The sequence below is a fragment of the Gadus chalcogrammus genome, chromosome 20 (genome assembly GCF_026213295.1).
Source record: "Gadus chalcogrammus isolate NIFS_2021 chromosome 20, NIFS_Gcha_1.0, whole genome shotgun sequence".
Lineage (NCBI taxonomy): Eukaryota > Metazoa > Chordata > Actinopteri > Gadiformes > Gadidae > Gadus > Gadus chalcogrammus.
This window is the reverse complement of record NC_079431.1, coordinates 9,585,287-9,600,615: the sequence shown is the minus strand read 5'-3', so window position 1 is coordinate 9,600,615 and position 15,329 is coordinate 9,585,287. Positions and strand designations below refer to the sequence as shown.

General features: G+C 41.2%; 2 protein-coding genes across 2 annotated transcripts in view; one reads left to right on the top strand and one right to left on the bottom strand.

Annotated features, from left to right (window-relative positions):
* Positions 1-682, bottom strand: part of LOC130373762 (uncharacterized) — a 43,409-nt gene extending 42,727 nt beyond the window's left edge. The window contains exon 1 of the mRNA XM_056580395.1: positions 170-682. Within this exon, the coding sequence (XP_056436370.1) occupies positions 170-228 (59 nt within the window). The 5' untranslated portion in view covers positions 229-682. The remainder of the gene's footprint in view (positions 1-169) is intronic.
* A 5,129-nt stretch (positions 683-5,811) lies between these two features.
* On the top strand, positions 5,812-15,107 carry ndufa10 (NADH:ubiquinone oxidoreductase subunit A10). The gene is made up of 10 exons (XM_056580158.1): positions 5,812-5,996; positions 6,281-6,449; positions 6,813-7,028; positions 7,693-7,779; positions 8,189-8,310; positions 10,560-10,639; positions 11,650-11,704; positions 11,998-12,083; positions 12,475-12,583; positions 14,842-15,107. Exons 1-10 carry the CDS (start codon positions 5,922-5,924, stop codon positions 14,908-14,910), a joined length of 1,068 nt encoding a protein of 355 aa, XP_056436133.1. The 5' UTR covers positions 5,812-5,921; the 3' UTR covers positions 14,911-15,107.
* The last annotated feature ends 222 nt before the right edge of the window (positions 15,108-15,329 follow it).

Here is a 15,329-nt window from a genome sequence, read left to right as displayed (position 1 = left end):
CCTGGTAATGACTATAACATACAAAGCTGTGCAACACGTTGCGATTATGGAACCGAGCAACAACCGTAAACACATTAAACTACACAAACTGCAACTCATCATATCGACTCCAAAGTTTTTGTCAAACACCATGTTGGTCAAATCGATGAAGAATTTAAGCAAAACTTACGGTTTTTGAACGGGCTTCTTCCGCTTCTTCATAGCGTAAGTCCCAGCGTTACCCAACATGGTGTCACTCGGCTTATTGTTCAATGACAAGAAAGTAAAATCCAGTCTGTAATAGAGGGGCTTTATCCATGTGATCACAGTAGCCTACACAGCCATAATTTAAAGATCCCTCGAAAGGCAAAGTTAATTATGCCAGTACACAATCCGTAAGGCATTGACAGATCCCCAGCAGTCACAATTGACCTTGATCGATGTGCGGGTGAAACTCGTGGGATGGAAGGAAGTTTTGGAGAGTTTTTCCTTCAATAGAGCTGCACAGCGTGATTACCGATGGGTATCTTGCGCAAAGTTTTCTCCCTTTTGTAATCAGCCTGTGTCCAGCCCCGGTATAAACAACACTGCCTCGTTATTCAGAGTCACTTTTTGGTTGGATGTAAAGTGATCGCTTTTCGGAACTGGCTTCGCGGCGGAGCAGGTAAAGTTGGCCTATCGTTTTTTGGCATGGGGCGTTTTCAGGAAATCATGTGTACAGTCAGAGCGTTTGTTAAGGTGGACTGAGCGGTTGTGTTCAGAGCTGTATTATACGACAGGGACACACTTTTTTATTGTTATTTTAATATTAACGTGTTCTAACTTTACTTTTTTAATACAATATGTAGTTTATATATAACCTAATGCTTAGGTTATATATAAACTATAAGCATTAATTAATGCTGCTTGCAATAATTAAAGTCTGTATATTGTAATTTGTGAAGCCCTTATGCTTTAATAAAACTACATAAATACCAATATCATGTCTTTTTTTGGCATCCTTACGTCCCTTACACACGCACGCGCGCGCGCACGCAAACACACACACACACACACACACACACACACACACACACACACACACACACACACACACACACACACACACACACACACACACACACACACACACACACACACACACACACACACACAAAGCATCATGCATATGCCACATTAACCATTCTAAATAATACAAATATGGACCTTAATCCAAACTATATAAGAAAAATGTAAACTTCAAAGAGAGTAAATATTTTAAATAGAACAACATTTTTTATACATTAAAACTCAAAGACCTTTTGTTTCAAATTGGTATTATTATTCAAATTAACTTCTTATTTATCTTTGGTGCATATCGTCAGATTTGGTGTTTCAATGTCATTTTCAATCTCGACTGATTGTTGGCGCCTCTTGCGGTTGCCATGTGCAGCTCAGGCACTATAGCCGCTTAAAAGACTTTTCGAAAATACCTCATAATAATCCTTCGATATACAGGCATACATATAAGTAATTTAGAGACACCAATCCCATAACTGTGAAAGTATTTGAATCTTTTTGGTAATGTAATGCTGATCTTTATTTTCTCACCGTATTGCAACACACCTACCTGACAGCAAAAGAGGTGTTGCGCACAGTTGCCATGGAGACCATTCAGTCTCCCGACCTCTGATCTGTGTAAACATCAGTCTTTGTCTTGAACACACTGCACTTCCTTATAACAATTGTCTATGTCCCCATTCAGGGTTGAAGTATGCCAGAAATTCTAATGATGTTTACTTGTCTGATACTTCTCTGTACATCAGCAATTGCGCAAGGCACCAATCTTGCAGGTATCTCTTTTTTCTTTTTTTTACATGTAGGCTATTTAAATTTTTGTTTACCAAAGAGTGAGTTCTATGTTATCGATGCAAAGTTGCAATGCAAGGTTTTTGTGTCAATATGCAAGAGTGAACTTTTCTTTTGTTCGTGGCTTTTACTTTTAGAATGTTTGGATAGTTGCTCAACATTCTCCCATTCTAGAAAGCTGCACCCTACCCAATGCCTGAAGGCCTTCACACAAACCACTTCAATAATAATACAAAATAGAAATCACATTGAGAAATAAAGATGTCATTATCATTGTATTTCCTCCCTCCATCTGAATGCATGGGCATTTGTTTCACATTGAGGGCATTTGGCAGACAAGCATCTATTCATAAACATATATACTGTGTGACAGAGTCAACCATGCAAGTATTACACACACATATATATAGAGGAGTTGGGAATCAAACTAGCAACCTTCTGGTTGTCAGTTAAAACTCTAAATCCTGGGCTTAGCAGACCTGACGGGTTGTAGGTGTGAATGAGAGAGAGAAAGAGTGTGAGAGGGAGAAAGAGTGAGAGAGTGAGAGAGAGAGAGAGAGAGAGAGAGAGAGAGAGAGAGAGAGAGAGAGAGAGAGAGAGAGAGAGAGAGAGAGAGAGAGAGAGAGAGAGAGAGAGAGAGAGAGGGAGAGGGAGAGGGAGAGAGAGAGAGAGAGAGAGAGCATGTATTTTTAGGAGTTGGGAATCAAACTAGCAACCTTCCGGTTGTCAGTTAAAACTCTACCTCCTGGGCTTAGCAGACCTGACGGTTTGTAGGTGTGAATGAGAGAGAGAAAGAGTGTGAGAGGGAGAAAGAGTGAGAGTGAGAGAGAGAGAGAGAGAGAGAGAGAGAGAGAGAGAGAGAGAGAGAGAGAGAGAGAGAGAGAGAGAGAGAGAGAGAGAGAGAGAGCATGTATTTTTATGCACACAGTCTGTGTGTCTTTTGTGTATGTGTTTGTTCTTCATGCAAGCACACATGTCAAAGTTTGTGCATCTTGTGCAGAGCTGCAGAGGTCTTTCAACACTTCCCTTTTAGCACAACTCATCATGCCAGGAAGTTGCATATCTCCACCCTTCATTTTGTCCCTGAAGGCATGTGTTTTTTTTTCTTCTTCTATTTATATCCAAGCCATACTAGGCCAGCTTGTGACGTTGCCACCGCTCCCCATATACAGCCCCTCCATATGGAGCAGGACAACAGAGCTGCCAAAGAATCATCCAGACAGTTCAGGAGGTTTGAAGGGGTGGAGGAAGTGGGTGGTGTTGGTGGCGGTGGAGGGGGGGAGGGGGGGGGTCAGAACAGGGCAGTCGGGGCTCCATCGGCCGCAGAATTTGACGTGTGGTCGCTTGGTGAGCTCCATGCAGCTGTTCCCATGGGTTTAATTCATTACTCCTGTTTGTTTGCATGGCCACAGTGCATTCCTGTGTGACAGCCACCGGTGCAGAGCCATCAACACTATGGCTCAATTCTTGATTTCCAGATCAAGCCCAGCGTTTTTTTTTGGTCTGGCGGCTGCGTTTTCAGTTGAGCTGACAGGCCGTACCTCACAACTTTTTATTGTTCTGCTAGCGATATGGCCCTGCTCCTCAGTTTGCCCAGCATTAAACCTTTTTTGTGTGTAAGTGTGTTACATTTGCAAGCATTGTTGGCCTGTTATCCTGTTAAAAGGGTTTCCACACATTAAAAAAGGGCCTTATTATTATTATTATTACTAAAAAACAAAACAACAAACAACAAAACTTCTTTGTGTAGATCTCTTTTTCAAAGCCCACCACTGGTTAATTAACAGCTAAGTAGCACTTATATCTAACCCCAAATAATACAATTGTAGCTTTGTGGAAAGAACTGATTTACTTGAGCAATATTTTTTCTTGTTTAGTATTTTTTTATAATGTGGATGCGACTGTGGATGCAAGAGTAGATTATCAGCATCTGTCTGTCTCAGGTGATGTTTCACCAGTCTGTCAAACTCAACTCGGTGTCCTTTTAAAAACAGGCCCAGTGTTGAAGGCTGCTGTCCTCTGGGAAGGCCATAGCGTGTGAACGCTAGACGGGCATTCACTGTTTAACACACATGGATTTAGCTGAACCCCCAATATACACTCCACCGCGGGCCTATTACAATTAACATGGGGGCGTATAAATGGTCCTGGGAGTGTCAGGATATCTGTTCATTTGCGCTGGCGCAGTGGGAGAGTTAAACTGGTATTATTAGCAAGCTGCAGGGATTGGCTCTGTGTGCGTTCTGCCGGGATAAAGAAACCACATCGGTGGCCAGCAGACAAATGCTTGTAATTGCTGCCCCACGTCTGATGTTTTCCTGTGCTCTTGTCTGTAGACAAGGCCCTTCCTCTTTCAACGGACAGTAATCAGAAGTGTTCAGCACCACCTGTGGCGGGCTTGACTGTGGCATCACAACCACAAACAAATCAACAAAAGAAAACAAACCCTCGTACCACCAGGCTAACAATTAGCAGAGGTAAACAAACACACAAATAATTTAACTAACTAACTAACTAGCCTCATAGCTCAAGTCAGTGATTCGGATGAAAAAAGGTCCAAATAGTTAATAATAAATAACAGACAAGACAATTATCTTTCACAGCTACCATTGAATGCCAATTTGATGGGCTCATCAACCATTCTTCTTGCATCTTTGCTGTAGGATCGACATGAAACGCAAATCGCATAATGACCATAATAATTCTAAACGTCATAAAATCCAGTCTGCAGAATTTTCTTTCAAAGGTGTGTGGAGTGAGCATTACAAAAAGATTAATGTTGCCATGGATTTCCAGCTGTTTTGATTAAAAACAATGCAGGCAAATTGCCTCCTCATTGGCACTCTGTGCTGCAGAAATTGAAATAAAACCTGCCATAAAACCAAGGGGAGTTTGGCAGGGACAGAGGATTGCCAAATCCCTCAGATGGCCTCACAAGGGTAATTCAGCCTTGAGACACATGAATGTTGAGTATTGTTGTTTTACTGCTCTGTACATTATTCACACATTTCTTGGGATCCTTCTGTGTGTGTGTGGCTGTGTTTATGTGTTGGGTCAGGCATTGTAATAATAGTTCTTTCAACTAGGACAGTTTTTATGTTTTTTTTTTATACTCTTCCTCTGTTTAGACTATGCACATTCAGGAAGAGAATTAATTAATGAGTGGATGCAGTGGTTGCAGGAATATAAATCTGCTAACACGCATTTCTCCTTAACAACACAGCCAATAACATGCCAAATATAGCCCATGCCAAAGTGTCATTACAAGAAGTTACACCATGGGCTGGCAGAAAGTTGCATACACTGGCCTATATGAAAGATGATGTGGTGCAACTGACGCTTTACTGTGTTTACATACATGGTTTCCTAGGCTACAGAGGAAACAGCCGGTCAGTCCAGACATTATGTGGCAGGTTGGCAGAATAAAACCCTATAAAAACAGCTGTTCTGGTTAGCAAGTGTTGGTTATTTTAAATATTTACCATATATTTCAAATAAGCATATCTTATATTATCCATTCCCATACAGGGCAGGATTGTCTTTCCTCTGACCCGTGTATGACGATACATCAACAATGCACTTTTATTGTAATTTTCAGGCTGTGGACAACGAAAGGAAATATGCGAATTAACTCTATGATCATTGTCGCCATCTACTGGTTACATGACAATAAGCAATAGTTCAGTCCAACTACTAAATAAAGATCTTATTGAGAAAGCATTTAGATAAATTATTGTTGATTTGTGGGAGAAAAGTGATTTTCATAATTACTACGATAATACTGAGCCAAAGCGCTGCATTTACATTCTAGTATTTGTGTATTTAATTTGTATTTATGTATTATTATCCAAGTTTCAGGGAAACGACTAAAATAATATCAAGACTTATCACTCCAACATATGTGGAAAACAAAAATTGCGGTAAAATATTGCCTGGCTCTTAAAAGATGTTAAAAGCCAGGCAGTCATCTCGGACAAATGTGTGACGTCTTATGTAGAGGACGGGTGCGTAAAGGCCACCTCTGACGTCTTGAGCCTGCGCCTTTTAGGGGACATCTCTTCGGTCGGGCTGTCAGTTTTAGAAGAATAGTAAACATGGCCCTTAGGGTTATCCGGCTGGCAATTCCGTCCGGATCAGCGTTCTTCAATGCTGGGATAACGGCACAGACGGTAGGGAAAGAATATTGCGAATTCGTTGATTCATTTTGAGCATGCAAAGAATGTCAAATGTACAAGGACAGGCTAACGTCCCTTAGCATCACACCGGTGCAGCAGCCGCAGAGGTTGCTGGCTCTAAAGTCAAACTTCACTAGACGGACACCTTTACATTTAGTCTGACAGCTCTATAAATGAAACATTCATACATATGGGAGGAAAGCGCTATATTATTTTTGTTGTTGATGTCATTTGTTGTGTGTTTACTGTACACTAATGTTTTTATGTTTATTCTTAAGGCCGGTATCCACACGAGTGCAGTACGAAACCTTCGTTATGGCTGGTGGACCTATGTACTGGGCGAGAGGACAACTCCAAGGTTTAAAGAGTTCAGCAAAATCATCTCCGTGGATGGCAATTTGGCCTCTGGGAAAGGGGCACTCGCGCAAAAACTGGCTGATAAACTAGGTAATCAATGGACTACCATGGCATAGTAACACTTAGTAACATATTGTCCTTAAGCTGTACATTAATAACATCAGAAATATATCAACACACGTAATGTGTAGCTTATAATAATCTAGATAACAAATTGATCTGGTCCTACTGGGTAATAACAAAAACGCTAGTATACTATACTTTAGCACTGTAATCCTCTTTACCAAGGAGCATGAATGGGTAAACAAGCAATACATTAATAGCAGCACCTTAATTTGTATTTGTTTCACAACAGTTTAGCTTTTTTTTAATTTGTTGCTTTTGATTGTTTGGAGATGTTAATGTATTTGATTCATCAAGTCTTCTCTATGTATGGTATCTTTCTTTCAATAGGTATGCTTTACATGCCAGAGGCAGACACTTTCTACATGGACAAGATGACTGGGGAGAAAGAGCCATTGCCCGAAGCATACAATGGGATGTGTAACCTGGAGAAGTTCTACACGGACCCCAAGTGTGGGGATGGAAACTCCTACAGGCTACAGCTGTGGATGTACACCATGAGGCTGCTGCAGTACTCCGACGCCATTGAGCACCTGCTCACCACTGGTACCCACTGATTCACTTTTATACGAAATGTCTGAAATTAAAGCTGACAGGTGCTGTATGTAAGATTTAAGATCTACTATTTGAATGTGATTTGTGAAAAATGGTATAACCATTGGTCAGATATTAATGGATCGAATGCTCTGTAAATACATTCAATTATTTTGTACAGCTGCAACAAAAGTTTTGACCAATTAGGGTATCACACACAACAATCCATCTTGCCTGTCAATCACAGGTGCTGTGTTTGAACACCATGCCAGCCGAGCCACTTTCAAAAGCTTGCTAATTTCTACCATTTCTTATCTGTTTTTACAACTATTGAATCTTACCTACAGCAACTTTATATTTGTTTGTTTCTCTGTACATGTAAAAAGGTGTAAATAGGTATATGATACAATATTTTTTTGAGATGTTTCATTTGTAAATTAAAAGTATTTTATCAAAGCTACTAAAAAGGTAGGTTGGAACAAACATAGAAATTGGAGTGACAACAGAAATATATATATTTTTATTTTTTTTATTTTTTAAGGTAGTCCAATGCTTAATCACATTGCATCACAAAATAACTCAGAACAAGAGGGGGTTATAATAATAATGATGATGATAATAATAAAAAATGTTTTATGTATATTACAATTTTAACCCAATGTGATGTGTACTCTAGGTCAAGGTGTGATTCTGGAGCGCTCCCCTTTCAGTGACATGGTGTTCATGGAGGCTATGTACAAACAAGGCTACATCAGGAAACAATGTGAGTAATTATATGAAAACCTCTCTGTTCATAAAATCCTCATATGTATTAATCTCAATCCTCCCCCCCCATGTATTGCCAAAACCAGCTACTGGCATTACTTTTGTAGTATTGATTTTGTAGTGTTACTCCAATTAAACCATTTAGCAAAGGTTTTACATCTAAAAAAGAGTAGTTGTATGTTTTGGTGCTATGATAACTGTACTTCCTATATCGGTTGGGCAGAATATGTCCATGCTAAGCCAAAGTAACCTATTTTAGAAATATCCATTTGTATTATAAATTGGCTATACTCTGCAGCCCAACCGCGCAGAAGCTTACTCCCTGTTGCTGACTAATTATGTTGGTTTTCAATTTTTGGGCAAAAACCTTTAATAGAATCTTCTCACCATATCAATCTGGATTGCAGGTGTGGACCACTACAACGAGATCAAAGGCATTAGCATTTGCGAGTTCCTGCCGCCCCATATTGTGATCTATGTGGACCAGGCAGCCGAGGAAGTGCAGAAGAAGCTGAAACAAAGTAGCCAGGTATAAAATACCCTGCAGCCTGCCATGAACCCATCCATGACTTTATTTTAAATTGTGATGTTCCCATATCTGAGTTGGTACATTTTTAGGCTTGTCCAATACAGAGTCTATTGGGCCAGGCCCTGAGTATCTGAATAACCCTCCGGTACGACACTGTTCGCAAATTGAAATTATCATCTAAAGGTATGGTGTATTATAAGACTGATTGCTTCATCTTATATTTTAATAATGAAATCTTATTTAAAATGCTGCTCAAACCCGCATCTCCATCAAAGGAGTAAAGTGGTAATAGTTAGTTTCATATTGGATAGTCAAAGTATGTAAATTGTTCTTCACCCTCCCCTGTTTTCAAAACGATAAATCAATGTTTTCATACATGATGAGTTAATATTTGCAAAGTCTTGCAATTTGAAAACTATTTATAATACAGAGATTAGAATACAAGGTATGCTATCCGACGTGGTGCATAGAAAATTAAATGGCATCAGACTGGTCAGTGATGTGTCGGCATTGTGTGAGGCAGATGCCACGACACACATAATGAAGTGTTTACAAGTAAAATGCACCATTCAAATGTCTGGATTTATTCAGATGCCTTATTGTATATATATGATGATCCCTTTTGTTACTAAAATCAATACAAGTTACATTCAAAGTGAATTGAATTTGCTCTACACCATATATATTTGAAAGTCCGCTCCCACTAAAATTGGAATCAAATCATTCCTTTCGCTCTTTGTCGGACTTCCGCTTTGTATGTCCCTTAACAGGAGTCTGGAAATGAAGGGACTGAAGTTTAAATTGGCTCTTTTTGTCACCTCATTCTTCACAACATGTCACAAAAGAAAGTTGCAGAAACATTTTAAGAACCGCAAGAAAATGTGATTATTTTATCATTGCAGACTCTTTTTAAAATGAGGCTTTTATGTTTTTTTTTAATCACTAACACACTTTTAATCTGCCTTTTCATTATGTTATATCTTTCTTCATGAAATCCATGTTATTTAATTTAAAAATCATCTCAACTACATATAAACAGAACTCTGCTTTTCTGAAACGGTGGACTGTTGAAAGTTGTGTACTCATCCATTGTCTTGGCAGGCTTGTTGAATAGCAATTTAGCCCGAGACTGTGTTGTTCACCTTCCAAATGATGTTTTAATGTGATTTGAATTGGCTAATTTGTCAGTAGAATGGATCTCGGAGAGCCAATAAGACATTTTTATCAACGCAGCTACATCACCTAAATGCATACTCAGTTAATGAATTTGCTGCCGCTGTAACAAACGCGTGAAAAACGATCCTATCTACTATCCACCTAATCCTCAGTTTTTATTTGATACTGCAGGAAAATCTCACTGTTATTCAGGCCTCCATGTTTACTTTTTTCCCCCTGCGTGCACTGTGATGATCCTAAGTTAACATTTTAGGGGCACAGTCGACACAAGTAAGGAAGACATAGACGCAGATTAAAATTATACGGATTCATACGTTTATTTCACTCTTACATAAAGAACAGCTCTATTTGGCTGCGGCCATTTCTATTTATGTGATAATTAACAATATATGTTATCACAATTAAAGCATGACTCTACCAGTGCCCATCCTCATTCTCAAACCCATTTTTAGCAGATCCGCAAATCATACAATATGTATTGCAGAAGCTTTTGTAGCCAGTCCGAATGCAATAGCGACGTAGGGCTTCACCTCACTGCTCGACGTGAACTGTCAGGTTTCAGACCATTATCTTGTTATTCTTTTGCACGCAATCACAAGCAGTTATGTCGCAAATCTTGGTAGATGAACACAGTAAATAGGACAAAACTGGTTAATCAACAAGACTACTTGGAATACGTGAAGGGGGATGTTGAGAGTTATCTCCTTGTGAAAGCCGGTAACGTGTTCTATTTTAATTCTACATCAGTACTTCCTGCTGCACATGTGCACTTTAAGGACAATTAAAAGTTGCTCAAGGGAATTATTATTCGTGTAAGCAAGCCAAATGTTTGCATTGTAAAGACCTGCTCTTGATTTAGTGATTTATATTTTCACTTCTTTCTCATGTGTCTAAATGTGGAATATCACAACCATTTGTCCCAACATGTTTTTTGCAAACACAACATGGCAGTTTAGTTTTAGGGAAAACACCTGGATAATACGTTATAAATATCGATTTATTTTATTGGATGTTTATGTTTTAATCGGTTAAGTGATTACGATCTAATGCTTTGTCTCTTTTTGTATCTTCAGTCTCATCTGCAGAACGTGCCCCTGGCGTATCTCAAGGCAATTGAAGATTCGTACAAGAAGAACTTCCTGCCAAAGATTGGGTGAGTGGATGAATGAAAGAGAAGTGCACTATCTTTTATTTATTTATTTATTTATTATTCAGATAAACATAACATAAACAAAAGCCAAAAGAGCGAATACGAAGAGGTTTCTTTTCACAGCAATGAAAAATAAATATAGTTTGGCACTAGCGTTTTTTCTCTTAAAAAACAGTGCTCCCAAAAGCAGCGGGCACTCTCAATGTATCCTTATTCAATTTCAACAGTGCACACAGTCCTTCAGAGGATACTTCAAACTCGGGCACACAAAGACTTGTCGCTTGGCACAAAGCTCAGCCTCGTTTTGAAGTGAGTACTTCAGCACTGCCAGGCTTGAACCCCGCTGGGGCCAGCAGCTTCTCTGGTGAAACAATCTCTACGTGTTAGCTCACGTGTTCCCCCCCCCCTTCATATCCTCCTCAGTGCTCCAACTGGAAACAAATGACCTCCAGTGAGATGGGCTTTGATCTAAATGTTTTGCCACTGGAAAATATGGCCCCTTCTGCCTCCACACACTTTGCCCTCACCTCATCCACGTGTTTTTATTGTGATCGAAACCCCGGGCTGAGGAGTGTCTGTGTACGGAATGCAGTGTTGATACAGGGGTCATCGTCTCGCCGCTCGTTTACGCACTGCCGAGAATGAGCGCAAATTATGTCAATCGGAGAGGGAGAGAGAGAGAGAGAGAGAGAGAGAGAGAGAGAGTGTGCAGGGCCAAGGAGCCAGAAGGAGATGCATGCCTCGGTGGCTCCAGTTCTATGACAACAGCAAGTGTCACTGAAACAAAGTGGTGTTTGTGTTGAAGAGCCATCGGAAAATAACTCTGCAATTTAGTTTTACAAGAGTACAGTTCCACTTGTAACAAATGAGGTGTTTAAAGTGTGGCCCTTTTCTGTATTGACTGCAGGACCGAAATAGGAAGTGCATAGTGCAATTCTGGTCATATAGTTCCAAATTAATATTCAGGATGAACCTTATGCTGAATGTTTATCTATTTCCATGTTTTATTGCAGCGAAACCTCAGAAGTGCTTGCCTATGATACAGTTCAAGCCCAAGATATCGAAAGGGTAAGTGGACAAAAATAATGATGTGGAATCAATAACTATTTTCCCCATACCCTCATAGGTCCAGAGGAATTGTCTGCAAATTATTTGAAAAAAAAAAAAGAATATCTAAAAAAATACATTTCATTGAAATGTTGCCCTATAGGGCCAGTAACATTCATGGTTTCTCTGTAACATACTGCAGTCATCATTTCCTTCATACTTAATGTGTGCATGCATCCTTGTGTGTATTTGTATGTATAAGTGGATATACATATATTTACTTTTGGTATTTCTGTTGTTACCTTTCTGGGCAGGTTGCAGAAGACATAGAGTATTTGAAGTTTGAGAAGGGACCATGGTTGGATCAGGATGACGTCAGCTACCACCACATGAGAATGCTGTAAGACCTCCAATCCTCACCACACACACTGGAAAGCAATGCAGCCAAAAAGTTTTGTGCTGAGCACTTTGGTATAAGTCCAGTCTGCCCTGCTCTGTCTATGTTCACTGCGATAAGTTACAGGATCTATCGTTACTATGAAGTATTTATGAGAACAATTTGGTCGGGTTCTGACCGACGGGCACCACACAAGAGAATGGAGGTGGCCGGTTAATGAAAGGAGATAAAACCCTCAACATATTGGCTTGTTAAAACCCATTGCATATTCATGGGCACCAGGTTATCAAGTGTCTGGAGAGAGAGAGAAAGCGTTGATGAATGCAGAAATAGGAAGTATTCTAGTATACTGTGCATGAAACTGTGCTGATGGAGGGATGTCTTCGCCTTCCAGTGTGGAAGACAAACACAAGGTGGCCAACCTCACCTTCATCCCCAAGTTCCTGCCGGAAATCACCATTGGCGCCCACGAGTACGACGAAAGCTACTACAAGTTTAAATCGGTATGTATGGCGCGTTGGGAGACGGGGACGGGGGGGGACAGATGGCACCTAGTCCACAGGGACTTGCCGACGGGTATTCTACACGGATCGTATTGCAGATTGCGAGTTACACGCCTGCCCCTACAGAGATGGTATCTCCAAAGTCCTAAGCCCTTTTCTATTGCTTTTTCTTCTCCGATAAATAAATTAGTTTGTTCCTTTATCTTCCTTTCTCCCCGCCCCCTGTGAGCTCGGCTGTCGGTGATACGAGGGCATACCGCCTTCCACAGGGACGAAAGTCATTTTCCTGCTACCTTCAAACGGCGAATCGGTTTCCGTGCTCACGAGACGGCAAATGCCACGCAAAGGAATATTCCGCCAGGTTCCTGGGCATCATCAGTCTTGCAGGAAAACATTTGAGTGTGACCTTTTCTCTTTATTCAGTGAAACTTAGTTGTTTGCGCCCCACCCCCCCCAAACACCACTGCATCCATTGCAACAAACATGGGGCTGTGTAACTGTGATACAGGGGACTCTGACCTGACATTTTCTGCACAGAAACGGCGGTGAGAATGCGGAACGGTTGCTTTGGGGGACACATGACGTCAGAGGACATTTTGGATTTGGGTAGTTCTCTGGGTACCGCTTTTGTATTGGTAGGCAGTAGGCACCGTGCTGTCGGGTACAATACCAGGCGCAGAGGAAGCTAATTCACTTTTGATACCGAGATTGAGTCCAATCACTTTTAAGTGAACACTGACAAGCCTTGGGTTGTTGTATTAAAAGCATTATGAATGCAGCTGTAATTCCCCCCACCCCGCCTCCCAGTCGACTGCCATTTTCATCGCTTGCCGGCTGCACCAACAAAGACCGAAGTCACTTTTTCTTAACTATGACATTTTAACGCACCTTTACTCGGGTGTGAATATTATTCCCTTGGCCTGTCAGGTAATACAAATATTACAGAATATACATTTGTACATGAAAGGTGAATCAGTGAAGTGATTTGAAAAGAAACCCCATGTTTCATGTCGGAATTAATGTGATGACTGAAATGGTTGTGAGGTCATTACATTTCTTTGGAAGCGTTTCAGCATCCAAGACAAAAAGCCAACGTGGGCGGCTGGTATTTGGGCATATGGCCAAGCCACATCGTGAAACCAGGAATGAAGGTCATGTCTCAGCGAGAGTAGGCCGCGGTTATTGCCTCCTTTTTTTCTGGTTGTTATTTTAGTTGCTTCCCATTCAATGCGCCACGTTCCCAAACAGCAAGACTAATGTGCTGACAAAGTGCATGTGACAGAGGGTGGCCCGGCTGTCTGTCACTCTGTCACTGATGTGCCTGCACATTAGCCCTAACTCATAAAGCGCCGTTTGCCACCGGCGTGCCATGTGATGGACTGCGACTGGATGTGCGCTCGGCCTGACGATTAGTCGGCGAGCCTTGTCATGGCCGCGGGAAAGACCCCAAGGATCGACATGCATCCTCCTTACCGGATACTTCTTCTGCAAAGGCTTCAGGGAACAGAGCCCTGATCTTTTTTTTCCCATCCGATAAGCACTCTTAAAGAAATATATATAACATCCTGCATAAGTGTTGTTTTGGATTCAAAGAGTGTCCATCAGAGAGCGCCATCGGCTCTGGGCCTCTGTTGCATGAGGGCCGATGGCGGTGACTAGTGAGGCCATGAGAGCGATGCCTTCCACTACTCTAAATGTATTCATTCATTCATGTCACACGTTTACTCGCACACCGGGTGAATGTTTTGTGCCTTGTGTCAAAACAACATCCTTGTCACCCCCATGACAAATGCCCCACTCCTTGTTGGTGGTAGCCAAATCTAAACCCTGCCGTGCTTCTTTTTCCTTTCACAGTCGCCGTGGCTTCCTCTGTTGTCATCCAAGGTCTGATTTTAGTCGACTACAGAGGATGAATAGACATTGTGCCGGGCCTCTCCTTGTAGAGCCAAAGGACAGGATAACGGAGCCTATTCTACGAAAAGGGAAACATGTTTTAATTTGGTTATTGTCCCCTGCGCGTGCAGGAGCATAACTTGAGAGTAATAGATAAGTGCACTCACTTTGTTATCCGGTACAGGTCCAAAGCCCCGAAAGAAAGTGGTGCTGCTGTGTGGCACCGACGCTGCCATTCAAATGCATAGGTGCAACCGAGGACGCTGTTTTAACCCTGCTTCCCTCGATACGGCTCATTTAATCGTGGGCAGGCAACCGTCTCGTTCCATTCATTTGACTGACATTTATTCTCCTCCTCCTCCCAGCTCCCCGGGAAGAAGTACGCAGAAGGTTATAATGAGGACGTCGGAGACAAGAACATCTGGCTGAAGTAAACAATGGAGGCCATTGCACCATTGTAAAGTTCATTTTTCATTTGTGCACAAAATACTCTGATCTGCCCCATGGGCAGAGAAAATTGATGCCCATGTCCTATTTCAGAACATGCACTGCTTCTGTTATAGTCTGTCTGCATTAAGTTGAATTATACACCCTAACATGTATGTATTAAAAAAACGAGATCCATTTTAAATCTGGCAATTGTGTTTTTTTTTCTTAATACATACTCAGGTTAAGTTTCAAAGGTTTTCACTTCAGTAGATGCCGGTGGGCATCTGATAAAGATCCTAGCTTTCCCAATTATCTAGTCAAGGCGCTTGATTGTAACCTGACATTCAGTTTCTAGTGTGGCCCCAGCCAAGCAGCCTTAAAGTCGATATCTCAATTTCTACTTTAAGGAGTGCCTTGCAAAACT